At 43.6% G+C, this 19950-nt stretch overlaps 1 protein-coding gene across 1 annotated transcript in view; it reads right to left on the bottom strand.

Annotated features, from left to right (window-relative positions):
- Window positions 1–2786: 2786 nt before the first annotated feature.
- chd1 (chromodomain helicase DNA binding protein 1) overlaps window positions 2787–19950 on the bottom strand; it is a 51862-nt gene continuing 34698 nt past the window's right edge. The window contains exons 17-36 of the mRNA XM_083638637.1: window positions 19670–19741; window positions 19417–19566; window positions 18598–18746; window positions 17888–17984; window positions 17587–17682; window positions 16658–16834; window positions 16083–16243; window positions 15939–15980; window positions 15702–15835; window positions 15315–15453; window positions 13919–14069; window positions 12426–12548; window positions 11395–11538; window positions 10733–10987; window positions 9016–9147; window positions 7924–8102; window positions 7587–7686; window positions 7440–7491; window positions 6359–6587; window positions 2787–4886 (exon numbers count right to left, since the gene is read on the bottom strand). Of these exons, the coding sequence (XP_083494763.1) occupies window positions 4601–4886; window positions 6359–6587; window positions 7440–7491; window positions 7587–7686; window positions 7924–8102; window positions 9016–9147; window positions 10733–10987; window positions 11395–11538; window positions 12426–12548; window positions 13919–14069; window positions 15315–15453; window positions 15702–15835; window positions 15939–15980; window positions 16083–16243; window positions 16658–16834; window positions 17587–17682; window positions 17888–17984; window positions 18598–18746; window positions 19417–19566; window positions 19670–19741 (2868 nt within the window). The 3' untranslated portion in view covers window positions 2787–4600. The remainder of the gene's footprint in view (window positions 4887–6358; window positions 6588–7439; window positions 7492–7586; window positions 7687–7923; window positions 8103–9015; window positions 9148–10732; window positions 10988–11394; window positions 11539–12425; window positions 12549–13918; window positions 14070–15314; window positions 15454–15701; window positions 15836–15938; window positions 15981–16082; window positions 16244–16657; window positions 16835–17586; window positions 17683–17887; window positions 17985–18597; window positions 18747–19416; window positions 19567–19669; window positions 19742–19950) is intronic.

The following is a 19950-nucleotide window of genomic DNA, read 5'->3' as shown; positions in this document are numbered from 1 at the left end:
CCAAAACAAACAAAGCTAACTCTCATCTAGGTGTGTCGCGCTCTATTCCGTCCTCAACTCCCCCACCTGTTGTTCCCCTTTCCTCTCTACACCAGCCCTAACATCCACAACCTATTACAGTGGAACAGTGTTGGGCAGTAAAGCATTCCTGTAATTTTATTACTTTCCCAGTAACTAGTAATGTAAGGGATTACATTTTCCAAAACAGTAATTATATTACAGTTACTAATGTAAGTAACTTCAAGTTACTGTATTACTTTGTCCAGTGCTGGCACACAGCGCTAAAATGAAATGTGGAGATAGGTCTGGCCATGCCAGACTACTGTGTTAAAAAACACAGTTAAAACACAGTTCGTGACAGACAAGCCCGTCTTTTATTGTCACACAGTCACACACCAACACATGCATGCGGCCACAAACACACTCATGCTGACGGTGGCCGGTGAAATATGTCCTCTGCATTTGACCCATCCTGGCTTGTCCTTTCCTCCGGGGGGCAGGCCAGGAGCAGTGGTCGCTTTTTCTTTCCAGCGCCCGGGGACCAACTTCGGATGTTGTCGTCACTGGTCGGATGACTATCTTCTGCATGTTTTTAGTGGGGGGTTATGTACGGAGGAACCCCCTGGGGAGCACGGGGAGAACATGCAAACTCCACACAGAAAGGCCCTTTCGATGAGATAACCCACCTGGGCAGTAGGCACTGAAGATATGGGGGGGACACAACTCCAGCGCCCACAGCGTCCCAGGCGAGAATCGAACTCAGGACCTTCTAGCTGTGAGGCGACAGCGCTACCGACTGCGCCACCGTGCCCTCCCCCACCGTGTTACAGGACACGTTTAGTTTTTTGTCCTATAGGCAAATAAGTAAAGTCTGCAGTTTGGCTGATTGTTGACTCCTCCTGTAAGGTTAACTATTGTTCCAATAAAGTGGATTCAGTTCTAAAAGCAGAACTAAACAGGTTGTACATCACTTTTTTTTGGGGGGGGGGGGGGGGGGGGGGGTAACTAGTAATGTAACTAATTACTTTTCAGACCAAGTAATGAGTAAAGTAACTTACTTTTTAATGAGCAATCGGTAACTAATTACATTTCCTGAGGGGCGGCTGTGGCTCAGGAGGTAGAGCAGGTCGTCCACTAATCAGAAGGTCGGTGGTTCAATCCCCGGCTCATCCAGTCCGCATGTTGAAGTGTCCTTGGGCAAGACACTGAACCCCAAATTGCTCCCGATGGCCCGTGCCAGCACCCTGCGTGGCAGCTTGCCGCCTTCGGTGTGTGAATGGATGAATGTAGGCACATTGTAAAGTGCTTTGGATTTAAAAGCGCTATATAAATGCAGTCCATTTAGTCCAACTTGCCCAACACTGCAGCTGAACTCGGGACAACTCCATCAACACGCCATCATGTGGTGATGATTGGAACTGTGAGCACTTGGCACTTTTTATGCCCGTCTATTGTCTATCTACTGTCTATGCCTTTTAAAATATGTGACTCTCCCTGCAACCAAATCTACCAACAGGTACAAATAAGTTAACCTTGACCTCCTTTCCAGAAGGGTGGCCACATCACGCACCCCAAACTTTTATTAAGGAAGGTCTATCATGTAAATGTATAGCAAAGAACCCACAATCTGCAGTCCCATTGTCATTTCAGACAACATTCAACCAGGAAGTAGAAAAAAAGACTACAGGCCTGTACAGAAGAAAACGTTTTGCTTATTTCAATTAGCTGGAGAAAAAAAAATTAAGGGGAAATATTAAGGTATGGTCATTTCTCTTTTCTACCTGTATTATTTGGCCATCCTATAATAAAATTGCCTCGGCGGGCAGGCGGTGTCTGTCAGTCACGATTTGCGTCACGAAGCGACATCGCGCCGAATGACAACACACAACACACACAGGCCTTTGAAAAAAAGGACCAAAACACACACACACACACCTTGAAAATAAAAGGCCATAAATCTTCAATAGCACAAAACACACAGACTGTAAGAAAAAGCGCCACACACAACCGGGCCTGTCTGTGCTGTACCCGGGCCGGAGGCCCAGCAAACTAGATTATCAGTTACAGTTAGTAGACGGACAAGCCCGTCTTTTATTGTCACACAAACACACCCAACACATGCATGCGGCCACACACACTCATGCTGACGGTGGCCGGTGAAATTTGTCCTCTGCATTTAACCCATCCAGGCTTGTCCTTTCCTCCGAGGGGCAGGCCAGGAGCAGTGGTCACTTTTCTTTCCAGCGCCCGGGGACCAACTTGGGATGTTGTCGTCACTGGTCGGATGACGATGACGATCTTCTGCATGTTTTTAGTGGGGGGGTTATGTACGGAGGAACCCCCTGGGGAGCATGGGGAGAACATGCAAACTCCACACAGAAAGGCCCTTTCGACGAGATAACCCACCTGGGCAGTAGGCACTGAAGATATGGGGGGGGGGAACACAACCCCAGCGCCCACAGCGTCCCAGGCGAGAATGAAACTCAGGACCTTCTAGCTGTGAGGCGACTGCCCCACCGTACCCCGGTGGCCCCTACATTCATGTGTTTACTTGCACCAACAGCTTCTTTAGAGGTTGGACTGAAATGTGATTTTATGATGAAAGGAAGTTCCATCTTTCAAGGGTCTAGTCTTATATCTAGAGGACTGTGACTGCAGTACACGGCGCTGCTGATATTGCCTGGTGGTTTGCCTGTAGGATCATATTGAAGTAATGGTCAAAAACGTAACACATTCTTCAGGAGAGCTCTTACAAGTGAGTACAGTGATTGAGTTTAATGGCTTCATAAACAACTATATAAAACAATTCTTAAAAATTCATGCATTTTCAGTGTAAATTCATTTTGAAATATAGAGGAAATTATGTACAACAGTGTGAACTGTAACAGGGGCTTCACTCAATTGGGCTGTTGACCAGAAATATACTTGGCTGCATAGAACATTGACATTATTGCCTACATAGAAAACAAAATGAAAGGTAAAGAAAAATGAGTTATGTAAAAAGTCTTAATTTTATTCAAGATCTAACGGGTGCTTCTATTTGAAAGACACTTGGTTTTGTTAGACCATGACTTAGAAAAATTCAGTTCTTCTCAATTAATTGATTTTTAGACACAAGAACTGACCACTAGCAAAGAAAACCAAGGAGTACAGCTTAAAGAGTTATTTCCCATTACCAAAAAGTGACATTCTGGGTAGCATTATCATTAAGAACTATCGTACGGAACCTCATTGATATAACTGACAAAAAAGCCTGAGTTGATGGGGAAAGGTAGTCATAATAACAAATCCAAAAAGCCTGAGAGGAAAAGACCACTGATTTACTATGTTACAAAAATTTACAATTGTATTATTCATGAGAAAAGTGATATGTCGCTAAAAAAAAAAGAGAAAAAAAATCCAGGTTATTTTTTTTTACAGCTAAGACAAGTAATTAAATAATTCACGCATGATGAAGAAAAAGAAAGAAAAAAGAAAGAAACTGCTGAGGAACGCTGTAAATGAGGTACTTTAGATGGTGAGCCCAGGCTGCCTTAGTCCAGGTATTTTACCACTAAATTTGGGTCAACCTCTCACTAATAAAGCCAAACTCAATGGATTTTGTGTCCTCAATATGCTCTAAATGAGAGAGAAAAAAAGTCTTAAGGGATCCTACCATGAAGGGATATCACCATGAAGCTTCCCCAGTTGATTACTTGCATTAAGACAATCATTTTTTGTATTACAATTTTTCTGAAATTGTTTGTTTAATTGTGCAAATGAGGCATACATATGCACTCATTTGTATACATTTCCAGAACAGAAATCTGAACATTGGATAAAGCCAGGTTCAAAATTCTTATTTTGTTTTGTTGGGTTCGAGGCAGCGAGACGCTAGAAAGAAGCGCACCAAGTGTGCAACGTTTCTAGTTGAGGTAATTTTCCAAACTTCCCCTCATAGGATTCGTTAAGACATTTTTCTCCCATTTAGAACAATATTGAGGATACAAAATCCATTTTGTTTAGTTTTGTTGCAATTAGTGAGAGGTTGTCCCAAATTTTGTCGTAAAACGCCTGGACTACTTTTTGACTAGACACTCTTAACATAATCAATGTGACAAACACATAATTATTAACTTCTCTTATTGATTTAACACATAATTAAATAAAATGGAGAACCTCATTAAGCATGACAGAGACAGAGAAACAGAGAAACAGTCAAATACAGGATCCAGTGTCATGGGTCGTGACAGGGTCAGCACTCAAGGTAAATTGTGTCCATTTTCAGAGTTAAAAAAAAAAAAAAGTTCAACTTTATAAAAATAATAAAAGAAACTATACTGCATGCTGTTCTGCGTACAGCACAATGCAGCTTTAAACTCTTTTAAATACAAAAATATGCATTTTTAATTGCTGCCTTGCTTGACCCCGCCTCCCTGGCCTTGCGTCCCCCAGGTTCCCGAGATGCGTTGCTTTTGAAGCGTGGACACCGCAGCCACACTGAGCCCACTGACACACAGTGCTTAATACAACTTTAGGCTTTTTGTCCACAGTTCCTCCCATATAAGGCATTTCCTGTGTTTGTGAAGTCTATGGCTGCCCGCCGGCCAGGCAGCTCCTGCTATGTCTTGCGGCTGCTCCAGATCTGCTCGGGCGTGCTCTTGTGGTCGGAAGAATACTCGAAAGGCGAACGGTGTCCCATGGGCGAGCGCGAGTCGTAGGGCGAGCGCTGGTCGCGGGGCGAGCGGGGTCCGCTGGCCGAGGCCCGCTGCTCCGCCTGCCAGTCCGAGTGGTAGCGGTACGAAGAGCGCTGGTCTGAGTGGGAATGGTCCTTCATGTCCGGCCGATGGTCTCGCTCTCTGGGGCGAAACTCCTCCAGTTTCCTGTGCTTACTGTCACTGTAGTATCTGGGGGAGACAGACGACATCAGCGTGACTGGACTGGGCAATCAAATCTGCTATCTTTTCACACGCCAAACAAACCATTACAACACTATCAAGTTATTACCAATATCCTGGGTCCAACAGTCATTTGTGATCTTTGATTTGTATATAAAAAAATAAAACATAAAAAATGGGGGCACTTTTGCTTCACTAGATTGTCAGTCTGCTGCGCGGCCTTCAAATCTACTTTGGTGGGGCTCCGGGCGGTTGTGTGTAAGTTAAGCAAAAAGCCAGCCTCAAAATGTCCTTTTTTGTTTTAACACCACTGGGTCACAGATCACTGGACGTATTTCAACGTATCCTTCATCAGCGTTACGGATACATAGTATGACTCAGCGTTACGGATACATAGTATGACTCAGTGTTACGGATACATAGTATGACTAACGTATTATTCATCAGCGTTACGGATACATAGTATGACTCTAACGTATCCTTCATCAGCGTTACGGATACATAGTATGACTAACGTATCCTTCATCAGCGTTACGGATACATAGTATGACTAACGTATTATTCATCAGCGTTACGGATACATAGTATGACTCTAACGTATCCTTCATCAGCGTTACGGATACATAGTATGACTCAGCGTTACGGATACATAGTATGACTCTTGGCCAATCGACCCTTGCTGCTAATTTGATGTGGAAACAACCAGACCCATTTCAATTCAACAGTCTGTGAGAGAGCGATGAGGCAGTAGCGAAACTCGCCATGTGTTTGGTAGCAGTACAAACATAAAAGGAGTGCCCACTGACATGGGAGAGGACATATTGACAACAGGGTCACCACACCACACTTTTGTAACGAGAGAGTTCAAGCTATTTTCAAGGAAACGATTATTTCAAAATGACGTGTCAATAATGTTGTAACGAGATGTTCACATAGCAGTCTCGCAAGTCCTCTGAATGCAAATGTGTTTCCAGTCATGATTACTTACACATCAGAAGGAAGCAGTAACACTTAAAATAAACTCAAAGCGGACTTGACCAGCAATGACACATGGCAGCGCAGAGAGTGATACTGTACTGTAGATAGGAAGAAAGTGTATCAAGCTTGGCCCAGCAATTTTGAGATGGCGCGCCCGAGGCTCAAACTGATTCCAGTAGGCTAAATTCAAGCACCTTTAACGACCTCTTTATAAATCCAAGCAAGTACTTCCGACCAATCGGAACGCTGGCTTCCATGCATCTCGAGCACCGCTCGACCCGACGGACCTCACTGAGGCTTGGCGAGCGTGTTGCTGGGAGGCGGTGCACGGAGCCGGTCCGCCCCAGCCTCACCTGTACCGTCGGTCTCTGTCCCTGCTGTCGGGCCTGTAGCGGTCTCTCACCTGTCCTGTCGGTCTCTGTCCCTGCTGTCGGGCCTGTAGCGGTCTCTCACCTGTCCTGTCGGTCTCTGTACCTGCTGTCGGGCCTGTAGCGGTCTCTCACCTGTCCTGTCGGTCTCTGTCCCTGCTGTCGGGCCTGTAGTGGTCTCGCTCTCGGTGGTCTTTGCCGTTGCTGAAGGCGGAGTAGGGTCTCTTGCGGTGCGGCTCGGAGCTGTGGCGGTCCTTGCTGCTGCTGCGTTCGTGGTAGCGGCTCTGGGGCTGGTGCCTCTCTGAACTGTAGCTGTCCCTGCTGCTGTCGTCCTGCTGACAGCTGTCCTTCACCTTCTCCACGTCTGAGGGCCCAGCGGGGAGATGAAGCGTTACTACTCAGCTAGCAGCAAGGTTATTATATAGCTCACTAAAACTCAACTGCAAATTAAAACTAGGTGTTTTTTGGGGGGGAGGGGGTACATTTTAGATAATCAAAATAAAAACAGAAAATGTCTTTAGTTTTAGTCTTTTTAAAGTTGGTCAAGTTTGTCAACAACAAGCATGGGGATGCATTGGGTCATATGCTTATTGAGACTGGGGTGTCTACTGTAAATGGTAAATGGCCTGCATTTATATAGCGCTTTTATCCAAAGCGTTTTACAATCAGTAGGTACATTCACCCATTCACACACCAATGGCGGCAGGCTACCACACCATCGGGAGCAATTTGGGGTTCAGTATCTTGCCCAAGGACACTTCGACATGCAGACTGGAGGAGGCGGGAATCGAACCACCGACCTCTTTTATCCAAAGCGATTAGTGGACCACCCGCTCTACCTCCTGAGCTACAGCCGCCCTGTACTGTACATGACTGTGAGCGCATTGCCTTTACAAAGTGCTGTTCCTATTGTAATTAACTATTCTGAACTTCTTGTTCCTGACAAATACCCCCCCTCGTATTACAATAAATACATAAATAATTAATCAAATAATAAATAATAAAATAAATAAACAAAACGAATACTCAAACTAATAAAAAAAAAACTAAAACTAAAGTGAAACACACTACACCGAAAACAAAAATGTAAAACAAAAAACACTAATGAAAAATACAAAACTATAATAACTCCGGCTAGAAGTACACAATGACAACTTGGACACCGATACAATTACCGTATTATGTTCTATGTACAAGGGAGGGGAGATGATTGTACCTGCATGTTTAAAGCCATGGGTATTTACACTGCTTGTGTTCTGGTCCACTGCCTGTAGGAATGGAATGGAATCATCATTGAACCGTCCAATAATGTCATCGTTACGGGATTTCATAACATGATGCGACTGTGAACAGTCTTACATACCTGTGCATTCTCTTGCCTTTTCTTAATTGCGTGCTTATACAACTTGTGCAATTTTCTTGCATCAAATTCAGTGAATTTGGAAACGAATATCCACAGATTTCTGTAAAAGCAAAACAGTTGAGTTAATGTATGAACAAGTAACGTAAGCCAATGTCAGTAAACTGGACACAGAAGTAATAGTAGCGCCTATCTTTACTTTACATACATTACTTTGAGATGTATAAAGCTGGCCCAACTGCCTGTATTCTAGACTTAAAGCTGAAGTATTCCAGTGTTTCTTCTCCGTAGGTCGTGGCAAACCTCATTATCGGGAGTCATGAGTAGCAGATATACTAACTTTCTCCACTGTTTGATCTGGTCGGGGTTCGAATACTCCTTGAGACACTCTGTGATGTGATCTCCGATCTTGATGAGGCATTGTCTCGTGTGCTCCAGCTGCTCGCGCTCCGACAGCCCTTTCTCCGGTCTGTCCAACTGCTTCAGAGCCGCCTTCACTGGTCGCATCCTCTCTTTGCACTGCAACGGTCACAAAGGAAAAGCACGACACGCAGGATGAGGTGAGGCACGCTTCTACCCAAGCAGCCCAGCAGAGAGGGGGCAATCTTTCAAGAGACTCTTCAGATATCTTGTCTCAAGTATGGCACTGTAGCACACGGATCAAGTGTATAATACTTTCATTGGAAGATTAACGTTTCCACGGAGTCATAACTCTAAAGTCTCTCTTGGACAACCATTACACTCAACATGTGGTCTTGCTGCCCACCTGACTTGGCTACAAAAATAGAGACAATTGCATTATGATTCAACTCTGCTGCTAAGTTGGGCTTGCAAATTTCAAAATTCAAATTTGGGTTTGTTCGACTATAGTAATAAGTAAATTAATACCGAAAACTGAATACGCCTATTTTTCCTGCCACTCTGACTGATATAGTGTGTATGGAAAAAAATATTCCAACAAAAAACCAGGGGGCTGTACGGCATGTTCTATTGAGCTTCGAGAACAAGTCATTTTTGCATTTTATGTATATACAAGATCAATTTTCTATATATATTACGCGACTACATCTAACAGACTGCATATCTAGGAGTTGCTTGTTGAATTTATACGTAATTTAAATTGTCTTTGTCATGCAGGTGTCCGCATGTATGTTCGTATTTTATCTTATTCGTGTATTGCTCTTGGGCCTGTGAAGCACATTGTTTTGCTTTTAGTATGAAATGTGATATACAAATACAAATTTGACTTGATTATGTGGTAAAGTGATTTTGACAAAGTTTCTGCACTAAGCAATTAATAAAAAATAAAAAAAATAATAATAATACTGTGATAACAGCAATGACCAGGGCTACTTTTGGCCATGGTTGTACTACGAAAATGCTGCATGTAATAGTAATAAAGTACAGTGTGATGTTACTGGGTAAAACCTACCACACTAAAGGTCTTCTGGTCCAGTTCCTCAGACTCCTCAGAGATTGGCACATTGTCTCCACTTGCTGTGATATGGACCGGCGTATCGGAGGCTTTCTTCGTCTTCTCTCGCGTCTCAGCCTTCACATCGCTCTGTTGAAGAGGGCGAGCGCGAGTCATTATACAGCGGTCCCACACCACCACCATCAAACTCAAGGACTTCTCAAGGCCCAAGTCGTGCAAATTCAAGGACCCGACACGGCGTAGTGATAGTTTGATACACCGATCGAGGTGACTTACTGCTAGGGCTGGGTATTGGCAAGGACCTCACGATACGATACGTATCACGATACATTGCGATACAATACATATTGCGATATATTGCAATACTCTAGACAATTTACTCAAAATTAAATAATAGAGCTAAAGATACAACACACTGTGTACCACCCACCCAGGTAGTGTAATAATATGTACATCACTTTATACTGATAAGTTATATAGCGCTTTTATCCAAAGCGTTTTACAATCAGTAGGTACATTCACCCATTCACACACCAATGGCGGCAGGCTACCACACCATCGGGAGCAATTTGGGGTTCAGTATCTTGCCCAAGGACACTTCGACATGCAGACTGGAGGAGGCGGGAATCGAATACTCTAGACAACTCTAGACAATTTACTCAAAATTAAATAATAGAGCTAAAGATACAACACACTGTGTACCACCCACCCAGGTAGTGTAATAATATGTACATCACTTTATACTGATAAGTTAGTGGACAAATTTAGTCAAAACTACTGAGTACTGAGTGTTACTGAACGCATCGATATGGGAAATATTGATACAGTATCGATTAGGGGTGGGAATCACCAGATGCAGAGGCGTGGCATGGCATGGCCTGCAAAAAAAATAAAGATTTTTTTTTTTATATCGATACTTGGCATCCAAGTATCGGGAAATAAAATATCTTGATATATTGCCGTATCGATTATATTGCCCAGCCCTACTTACTGCTACAACACAGAGAGCTTGAAAGTGTCAACACTTCTCAACTGTGCTGTGGTAAACCTATTTACCGTAAATTCCGGACTATAAGCCGCACCTTTTTTCCCGTTTTTTGGGCTTTTTTGGCCCCTGCGGCTTATATAACGGTGCGGCTTATCTATGGATTTTTTTCAACAAAAAAAAACAAAAATCTCTCTTTTTTAGCACTCTTTCTAACTATAAATCCTATATAACTATAATAAGTTTTAATTTCCTCTCTTGCCCTCTTTTCACCACACTGTATGACACTGTATGACACTGTGTGCACTGTAAAAAACAACACAGGTGGTGTTGTGTTATTTTGTTGAAATGTTAATAAATGGGAGCTTCCTCAAACAGCCATCTCTTTCCCGACAATCCCCTCTGTGCATGAACCCTTACATATGGTAATTAAACATTAAAACACAAAAAAAAAAAAAAAAATACCATTAAAACACCCGCGGCTTATAGTCCGGTGCGGCTTATATAAGAAAAAAATAGTCAACTTTGCAGGTGCGGCTTATACACCGGTGAGGCTTATAGTCCGGAATTTACGGTAGTCGTGTTCAAATAAAACATATCAAAACTAATTTGACTTCTATTGTTGCACAAAATACATAATTCAACTTTCATTGTGGGGACCCTGACTATAAGAATTGTTCCAGCTCGATGGACTTTCTGCAGTGAAATCCTTCAGCACCATCATTTTACCTTTTCCACGATCTCTTCTTGTTTATGAATGGGCTCAAGAGGCTTGGCGTCTTTCTTCTCTTTTGGCTCCTTTTTCTCCTTTGTGTCCCGATTCTCCTCTTTCTTCTCCTTCTTGACGTCCCGGTCTTTGACCTCCCTCTCCTCTGGTGAAGGCACCTCCTCCTGCTCAGGCTCCTCCTCCTCCTCCTCCTCCTGCTTCACCACCACCCGCTCTGGCCGGGCTCTTCTGGGTGGCGGCTTCACCGGCGCCACCTCCTGAGCGGGTGAAGGCACGTTAGAACCCACTCAACGCTTTCTACAGCTGGATCTGCAACGCTTCGCTAGGTCAGCTAAGGCAGTGTTTAGTACTGCCACTATATATATATATATATATATATATATATATATACACACACACACATATCTATAGATATATATCTAAATATGCACATTGCCTTGTGTATATTATGTGCTATATACAGTAAATAAAGTTGGCCTCGCTTTGATTTGCTGGCTTTCCTTCGAAATCAAGAGGTGCACTCGTTTTACTTTCACTTCCCCCATGTTTCACATCTCTACCTACATAAACAAATGCACATGGGTGTTTTCAGCCAATCCTTTATTATTAATATTGTAATTATTATTCACATATAATTATTCATCTATAGGGTCATTTGATTTACCTTCTCCTCCTCAACCTCGTCTTCGTCCTCTGACCTCTTCTCTGACGGGGCATCGGAGGACGGACTCTTTATCACCTCCTCCATCTTGGTCGGCTTCACAGTTTTGTTCTTCTTACTCCTCGGTTTCCTCTTCCGTGAATTGGCCTGCACACATCACAAGATATTGGACTCTCGCAAAATCAGCCTATTGTCCAAATCAAATGTTGCTATTGTACTTGTTAGCAGGGACGGATGATATCTATGGGATTTGGCAATCATATCGTATCGGTCCGATGAGGAAAAAAAACAACACTTTCACAAGGGGTTGAGTATAACGCTACTGGTCTACAGATCTGTGTATGACACACGTGATGTGATGTGCACATCAGACTGTAATGTCTGACAGCGGTGCAGAGCTGAACTACCGTAAATTCCGGACTATAAGCCGCACCGGTGTATAAGCCGCACCTGCAAAGTTGACTATTTTTTACATATATAAGCCGCACCGGACTATAAGCCGCGGGTGTTTTAATGGTATTTTTTTTTTTTTTGTGTTTTAATGTTTAATTACCATATGTAAGGGTTCATGCACAGAGGGGATTGTCGGGAAAGAGATGGCTGTTTGAGGAAGCTCCCATTTATTAACATTTCAACAAAACAACATAACACAACACCACCTGTGTTGTTTTTTACAGTGCACACAGTGTCATACAGTGTCATACAGTGTGGTGAAAAGAGGGCAAGAGAGGAAATTAAAACAGAAGTGGATTTATAGTTAGAAAGAGTGCTAAAAAAGAGAGATTTTTTTTTTTTTTGAAAAAATCCATAGATAAGCCGCACCGTTATATAAGCCGCAGGGGCCAAAAAAGGCCAAAAAACGGGAAAAAAGGTGCGGCTTATAGTCCGGAATTTACGGTAACTTGATGAGTAATGACTGACAGCGGTGCAGAGCTGAACTAACTTGATGAGTAATGTCTGACAGCGGTGCAGAGCTGAACTAACTTGATGAGTGGGACAAACAGGTTATAAAACAAAGGCGTATTTAGACTTACTGTCCCCGTTTGCCTCTGGGCTTCTTTCTTGGCCAGATCCTTGCTTAGTAGCTTGATGAGGTAGTCTGCTCTTGTTTGCAGCTGTTTGGCCTGTGGCTTCTTGTCAGGGTCATCTGGTAGGAGCTGATCCACAAAGAACACAACAACAACAAAACATTAGGGCAATAACTAATTATTTCCCCCCTGCTAATCTCATGTATTAATTATTAGTGATTGGGCCGATCCGATCCAGTATCGGTATCCGGTGCCGAATTTGGCACTAATTCACGGATCGGATCCGAATCGGATTTTATTTTTTTGCAATTCCAGCGTGGGCCGCACAGGGGTCGCTGGCCATAATTTGCCCATGTATAATAGTATCCTTCTTTGCCTTGTATATTTTCTTAATTTTGTCTGCTTTTTGCAAGGTATATTTAAAAAAAAAAATCTTTAATTGGCCAAATCTTTGCCTATACTGTATATTCAAGAAAAATATCGGTATCGGCATATCGGTATCGGCAGATATCCAAATTCAGGTATCGGAATCGGATCGGAAGTGAAAAAATGTGGATCGGTGCATCCCTATTAATTATACACATCTACATATCACAACTCCGTAAGTAGTCTTGGATTAATTGGGTTTTGAGAGTTAAATGAATTTAAATTAATCGAGTACTTGGAGTAATGTCAGCCATGAATTCCATCCATGTGGAGCTGAATATAGCTCAATAAAATTATGACAATAGAAAAACAATGCAAGGCCTAAAGCATCACAGACGGACACTGCTCGGAAAACATGCTTTGTTTTTTTAAGTTGTTTTAATTACTACAGTGAATATGCATGTACAGTATAGTATTCAAAAACATTAGCACCCTTATATGTAATCGACTAAAAATCACATCAAACATTCTTTGAATTTCAGTTACACCAAATGCTTTAGAAAACAGATTTAAAGTAGCCTGGTAAACCAGCCCGTCACGTGAACTCACATTTCATTTGGTTCTCCGTGACGGTCTGGCCCCGACGCCATGGGGGGATTTTAGCAGGGGCGGGAGCATGGGCGGGCGTAGTTGCCTTCAGCCAATCAGCGTCGGATCCAGTCAAACCCAAATCCACTCGGGAGAATGGCAAAAACATATTTTCCGCCGAGAAACTCTGCGGTTGCGCCGATACTCCTGTACTTGTTTAATTGTTGTTATCGAGTCTATTTCTGCAATAACTGCACTTTATGGCCGTTTAAACTAGACAAACGCTGACATGACTCCTCGAGACGATCAGGCAAGGAGGCGGCCATTACCGTTTTGTTAGTGCAGTGCTAGTGGCGTTCCTGATTGGCCAACTTGCGCTGTCAATCACAGCGGAGTCGCTGATTGGCTCTTCCGCTTCTGCTAAACCCCCCCACTGGCATCGGGGCCAGACCGTCACGGAGAACCAAATGAAATGTGAGTTCACGTGACGGGCTGGTTTACCAGGCTAGATTTAAAGTGCGTGATGGCTGAATCTCTGACTTTACCTTGTGTGTGAGATTGAGGTCCGGGTCCATCTTGATCATCTCCCAGCTGCCATAGCCATACTCATAGATCCCTATGAGGAGACTGGAGTCGTCCTCCTTTCCCCAGTCGATGTCAAAGTGCGCTGCCTTCGAGTGGCATGGAATCATATACCTGTCAAAAATATAGTCAATTATTTTTCAATCAATAGAAATATATTTACTCCTTACAATACTGTCAAGTCAAAGGACTGCGGTTGTCATCACACGCTATCTTAATTTTTCTTTCCTTCAGCTTGCATCACAAGCCTGTGCTACTGCAGCACTAGGGATGTTAATAATTAACCGTTTAACCGTTAACCGACAATTCTAATTTTAACCGATTAATACATCAGTCTGTTAAACGGTAAAAAAGAAGAGGAGAAAAAGAGAGGAATTCAAAAAGTTTGTTGCCTGGTAAAACAAAATAGGCTATACAATCTATTTCTTAAAAACAACTGATGCTGTGCTGTGTGTCATCCTATTAAATGAAGCCTGCACTGCACTGACTCATGTTGACTTTCTAACTGTTGAGCTGCATTCCACTTGTCCTATTGAAAAGTATCAAGTTACTCTTTACTGTTTGAACACAAGTTTGGAGAAATCGTGGAATTTTATATAACGTTTTCAGAATGGGAGACGGACTGTTCGGTTGAGTACAAAGCTACTGGATCACCAAATGAAGATTTATTACAGAGCAATTTAGATTCATATCTATATATTGATTAACTTTGTATTTTGTGCCGGACCGGTATTGTGGCGCTGCCCCCGTTTATGTATTGGAAACAATGGCATGGCAATCTACTGGTTTATTTCAGAATAAGAGTGTATACAATTCTATCTACGTGGTCAGGAATGAGTCCAGCGCACAGCCTGGTGACAGTCAAACACACGCTCTGCCCGGATCAGGAGGCACAAATACTGTCGCAACTAGTCCAACTTCACCAGGCGGGGATCGTCCATTAGTGAGGTTAAGGGTTAATGATCGGTTAACCAACGAGGGTCAGAAAAAAAAAAAAAAAAAAAAAATTAGCATCCCTATACAACCAAAATCCACATCGAAGTGGAGCATTTTTCTTTCCACACTTCCTGAATATTTTCCTTCCCTGGTGCTTAACTCTCATTTCGGTTTTCGGTCTAGTCAGATGAGTGGCTAAAAAACTCACATAATAGGGGTTATGTCAAGACTTGCCTAAATGCCAGTCATAAAAACCAAACGTGTTAGAAATAATGGTGGTGTCCCAACCGGATTGAAAGACACAGAGATTAAACCACTTTACATATTACAAGATTACAACCACCACAAACTAGTCTAGCGCCAACTAGCTCCCATCGTGTGAAATCAGTCGTGATGCCTGAAAGCCATGTGGTGTGGTCTGACCTCTTCCTCTCCTCGGGGTCAGCAGGGATGGCCTTGTGGAGTGGAGCAAGCTCTTCCTCATGGGAGATGACCAGCTTAGCGTTCACCTGGACCCCAGAGATCCTGAACGTGGGGCCTTTCACCTTCCCTCTCCTGCCTCCTGATGATCAAACACACATGTAAGACAGACAGAGGATCTGTAAGTTTCAGGAGGCCACATTTCAGACTACAATGCTGCCAAGAATAACATAAAACATAAAAAAAGAACGGGGCAATTGGAAACCACAATCACCATCATCTCCTTTTGGACTCTTCAAGGGATTATCCCTGAATCAATCGATTGATACATGGGCGATGAAAAAGATGCAAGGTTCGAAATGGGTGGATGCAAGAGAGAGGTGTTATTACCCGAGGTCTTCTCCGGTCCACAGGGGTTTTCCCGGAGAGTTCTCACACAGCCGTTGTGAACGGTCTCTGCCAAACGTTTTAGGTCATTTTCGGACTTATCCACCAGCTCAGCATCACGAGCGATAGCGTCCAATCTGAGGAGAGAAGAAAAGTGGTTTTTAGCAAGCAGGTAATCAGACTGCATGGCATGTTGCTGACAATTCCGATTAAGAGAAAGGTGTGTTACTTATGACTGACCTTTCAAGTGGTCCTCCGAACTTTTTGTAACTCTTGACAAACCTGCGAGTGTTCAAAATGTTAATTAGAAAACGTGAGGTCGAGTCAAGATGTGATTCCGTTATCACAGAGAATAGAGAAATATCCTGTTAGTCAAATGCCTACCTCCGGATTTCCGCGTCGCTGAAGCCCTTGATGTTTTCCCGTGGAATAGTGCGAGGCCGTCCTCGTTTCTTCGGCCTCTTGCGGTCCGAGGTGGAGTCGCTGTCGGAGCCGGAGTACCGCCTGTTCCTGCTCCGCCGGCTGTCGTTACCGTTAAAGCTGATCTGTTAACAAAAAGCCAGCAGAATGACATGGAGACCAATCAGCAGGACAACACACCTCAACAGCCCCTCATTAATAATTGACGGGAGTGTGGCCCAGAAAACATTCAATCTTGGGTAAAACGATAATCTTTGGTTCTCTGACCCAAACCAGACTTTATCTTTCAACACAATGCTAAACAAATTCCAGAGTGGTTTAAATGAAAGACTGGATGAAGTCAAACTCCTTCCATAGTCTCCCCCGTCAGCAGATAGAAACGCCGCTGAACGCTTATGGGCAGATTTCTAAGAAAGGCCCAACATCCCATTTCACAGAGTTGAGGATGCAGTAAGACAGCAGGCCAAAGGCAAGCTGAAGGTGGACCCGAGGTGTTTGGAGGTATAAACATGAGTCCAGTAGGACAGCTTCTGTAATACCTGTTTGGCACAGTTCCTCATGCGAGGCAGCAGGTAGATCTCCTCCAGCTCCTTTTGCCTCTCCTCCTCCTCCATCCTCCTCCGCTGCATCTCGGGTATGATGTCGTCCCAACTCCGATGGCTGCGCTCAGAGTCGATGTCCATCTCCTCCTCTTCCATCATGGTGAAGTTGGCCACCTGGACGGGCCGGAGAGGCAAATGGGTTGAGTGGCAAAGCCAAACACAGTGGTGGTAGGAGGAAAGGTCCATGGTGTGGCACACCTTAAACATCCAATTCCAACATCCAAGGACTTTTCAAGGGCGTTCCAGGCCCAATGCCCTCAAATTCAAGGACCTGACATGGCATAGCTTGAGACATGGATCAAGGTTAATTACTGTTACAACACAGAATGTTTATGAGAACTAGCAGGCTTTACAGAAGCTCACAGACGACAATTCAAGAAGAGAGAGGCTTGACCGTGTGTAACACATCTCAACTGTGCTGTGTTACACATCAAGTATAACATGATATCAAAACGACTTCAATTTAGGGTGGGAATAGCGTGATCCTCCCACGTGCTACGTCCTTGCCGGTGAAGCTCCCCCTGTGAGGTGAAAAGAAGCAGCTGGCAACTGCACATGTGTCGGAGGAAGCATGGTGCTCGTCTCTCCTCAGATCGGCAGAGGGTGGAGGAGTGACCGGGGCAGCAGGGGGGAGAATTGGCCAAGTACAATTTGGGAGAAAATATGGGGGGGGGGGGGGGGATTAGAAAAAAAAAAAGATAATGATAACAATAATAATAAAAAGAAACTATAAAAAAAAAAAAAATCAAACTTATAAATACCAAGCAAATTAAGAATAGAGCATTGATTTCCTGTATGGATATCACTCAAACATAGCTGCGTTAGTGGTTGAGTTATAATTCAGTGTGGGACATGACCGTATTTACCTTGAACTGAGATAGCAGCTCTTCTCCCACCGTGGAAGGTCCAGGGTCATTGTCCCTGGTCTCAGCTCTTTTGAGGATCTCATCGATGTCCATTTCCTACAGAGTACCATAGGTTAGGGCTGCTCGATTATGGCAAAAATCATGACCACAATTATTTTGACTGATATTGAGAGCATGATTATTTAACGTGATTACTCATTGACTTTTGCAACATCCATCCTAGGGGAAACACTGTTTCTTCTCTCTGAAGTTGGTTCGCTCACACTTTGAAAAGCGCTGGCATATAATTGACACTGCATACCTGAGGTTCTTGCTCCTCGCCCTCCTGCTCTTTGAAAAGCTCCTCAGCACCAAACTTCAGGATAGCAGACAATTCCTCCTTGTTGAATGGAGCTGAACTGCATGTAACAAAACAAGCGCAAAGTAAGCATATGGAAGGGTTTACAGTTAACACTCTACAGCTGAAATCTCTTGGTTTGATATCTGTGGGTGACAAACTGTTGGTCAGTGGATGAAGGCCATGTACCCTAAAACATTTGGTGATTTGTTGCGTGACTTGTGGCACATTCCTTTTGTATTGGGAACTACGAATATCCCAGTTGAGTGACGTCACACCCGAGTTGACCGCGTTCCATAGCCAGGGGTTAGCTCTAGCCAGGGTAGCCATTGTTAGCAATTACAGTTAACAGCACTTTTCGCAGTATTATGCGCATACAAACACTGCAGCAACATGTCCAACACGGACAGTACTGTGTGTATGACTGGTTTAAAGACATACAAGTAAGACAGAAGTGCTAATAAACAGTATTTACTACTTCTTTCCCTACTGTTGAAGGGCAGAGTTGGTTGGCAGGGCTGGTGAGGCTCCCCCGAGGTCGGGGTAAGGAGTCTGACCTTTGAACCAACAGATTCCTACTTCCCAATACAAATGGAACGGGGGCATTGAATTCGGAGGAAAATGCTCTGTGTTTTTAGTCAAACGAGGGGATTTTGTTTTAATTTGCTGCTCGCCTTGACGGAGCAGCACCGGTGTGGAGCACAGTCTTTCCTGTGGTGTCCATCCTCTGAATGACCAGGTGGTCCAGCACCATCTTCTTCTTGGCCCGCTCAATGATGTCCTCCTCCACTGAGCTCTTTGTTACCAGGCGGTAGATGTTCACCTGAGACACCACGAGCACAAATAATAAGACATTTGTTACCAAGTTGGTTTTGTTACAGTGGCTGGTGTTCCCAGTGGCATTTGATAGTACTTTGACCACCCTCTAGAGGTGAACGGTGGTATAACCATATGACTGAGGTAATTTTTTCTTTTTACCACAACACTACTTCAAAGTAAAGTTGAATAATTTGTGTCTAATTACAGACACAATTATCAATACTAGAGATTTACCAGTATCTGTACAGGGTTTATACATGTTCCATTCTAAAACAGCATACCTTTCCTCGACTGATTTATTGAGTATTTGTAAAACTTGGTCGGATTCCAATAATTTATGACCCATGCTGACTGATCGCTGTCTGCAGTACCGGGATTTTTTCCAACCCAGCTAACACATTATATATATATATTATATATATATATATATATATATATATATATAGAGCCATAATATGATCGCTTGCTGAAAGTAGAAGGTATGTTTGTGGAGCAGTTGAATAGGGGTGGTGACCTTCAGCACAACAACAACAGTTAAAACTGATCATGGATAAGTGGATGGAATTATATATGAATATGCTATATCGTGGTGTATATAGTTATCGGGATATGAAATGACCTATATCGGGATATGAGATTTTGGTCATATCGCCTAGCCCTAACGTGTCGTGTACCTGTCTCTTCTGTCCAATCCTATGGGCTCTGGCCTGGGCCTGCAGGTCATTCTGGGGGTTCCAGTCGGAGTCGAAAATGACTACTGTGTCAGCGGACGCCAGGTTGATGCCCAGACCACCCGCGCGCGTGGATAACAGGAAGCAGAAATCCTGAGCACAGAAGTGGAGGTATTTACAACACGTCTGGCAGAATGCCGTTATCCAAGAGAAGCAGCACACATCACATGTGGTGTATCAGGTGCATAGCACTTACCTCTGAGCCCTCAGCATTAAAGTGGTCCAGCGCCTGTTTCCTCATCTCCCCCTTGATGGAGCCATCTAACCTCTGAACAGAGTCAAATCACATAGATACATCTGTCAATCGCAGGCTGGAGAGCTCAACAGTCACCTTGGCTTCCGGGAAGAGAATTTCACCGTCCGGTTTTCTCCATCACTTTCCGGAAAAAACGTATCTAAAAGAGTTTTAAGCCTGGAACTAGGGATGCACCAATATATCGGCCGTATATCTGTATCGGACGATATTGGCCTTGTTGA

Source organism: Poromitra crassiceps (genome assembly GCF_964638095.1).
Source record: "Poromitra crassiceps genome assembly, chromosome: 6".
NCBI classification, from domain to species: Eukaryota; Metazoa; Chordata; class Actinopteri; order Beryciformes; family Melamphaidae; genus Poromitra; species Poromitra crassiceps.
The sequence above is the reverse complement of the archived record's forward strand: the minus strand, read 5'-3'. Positions and strand labels throughout refer to the sequence as shown.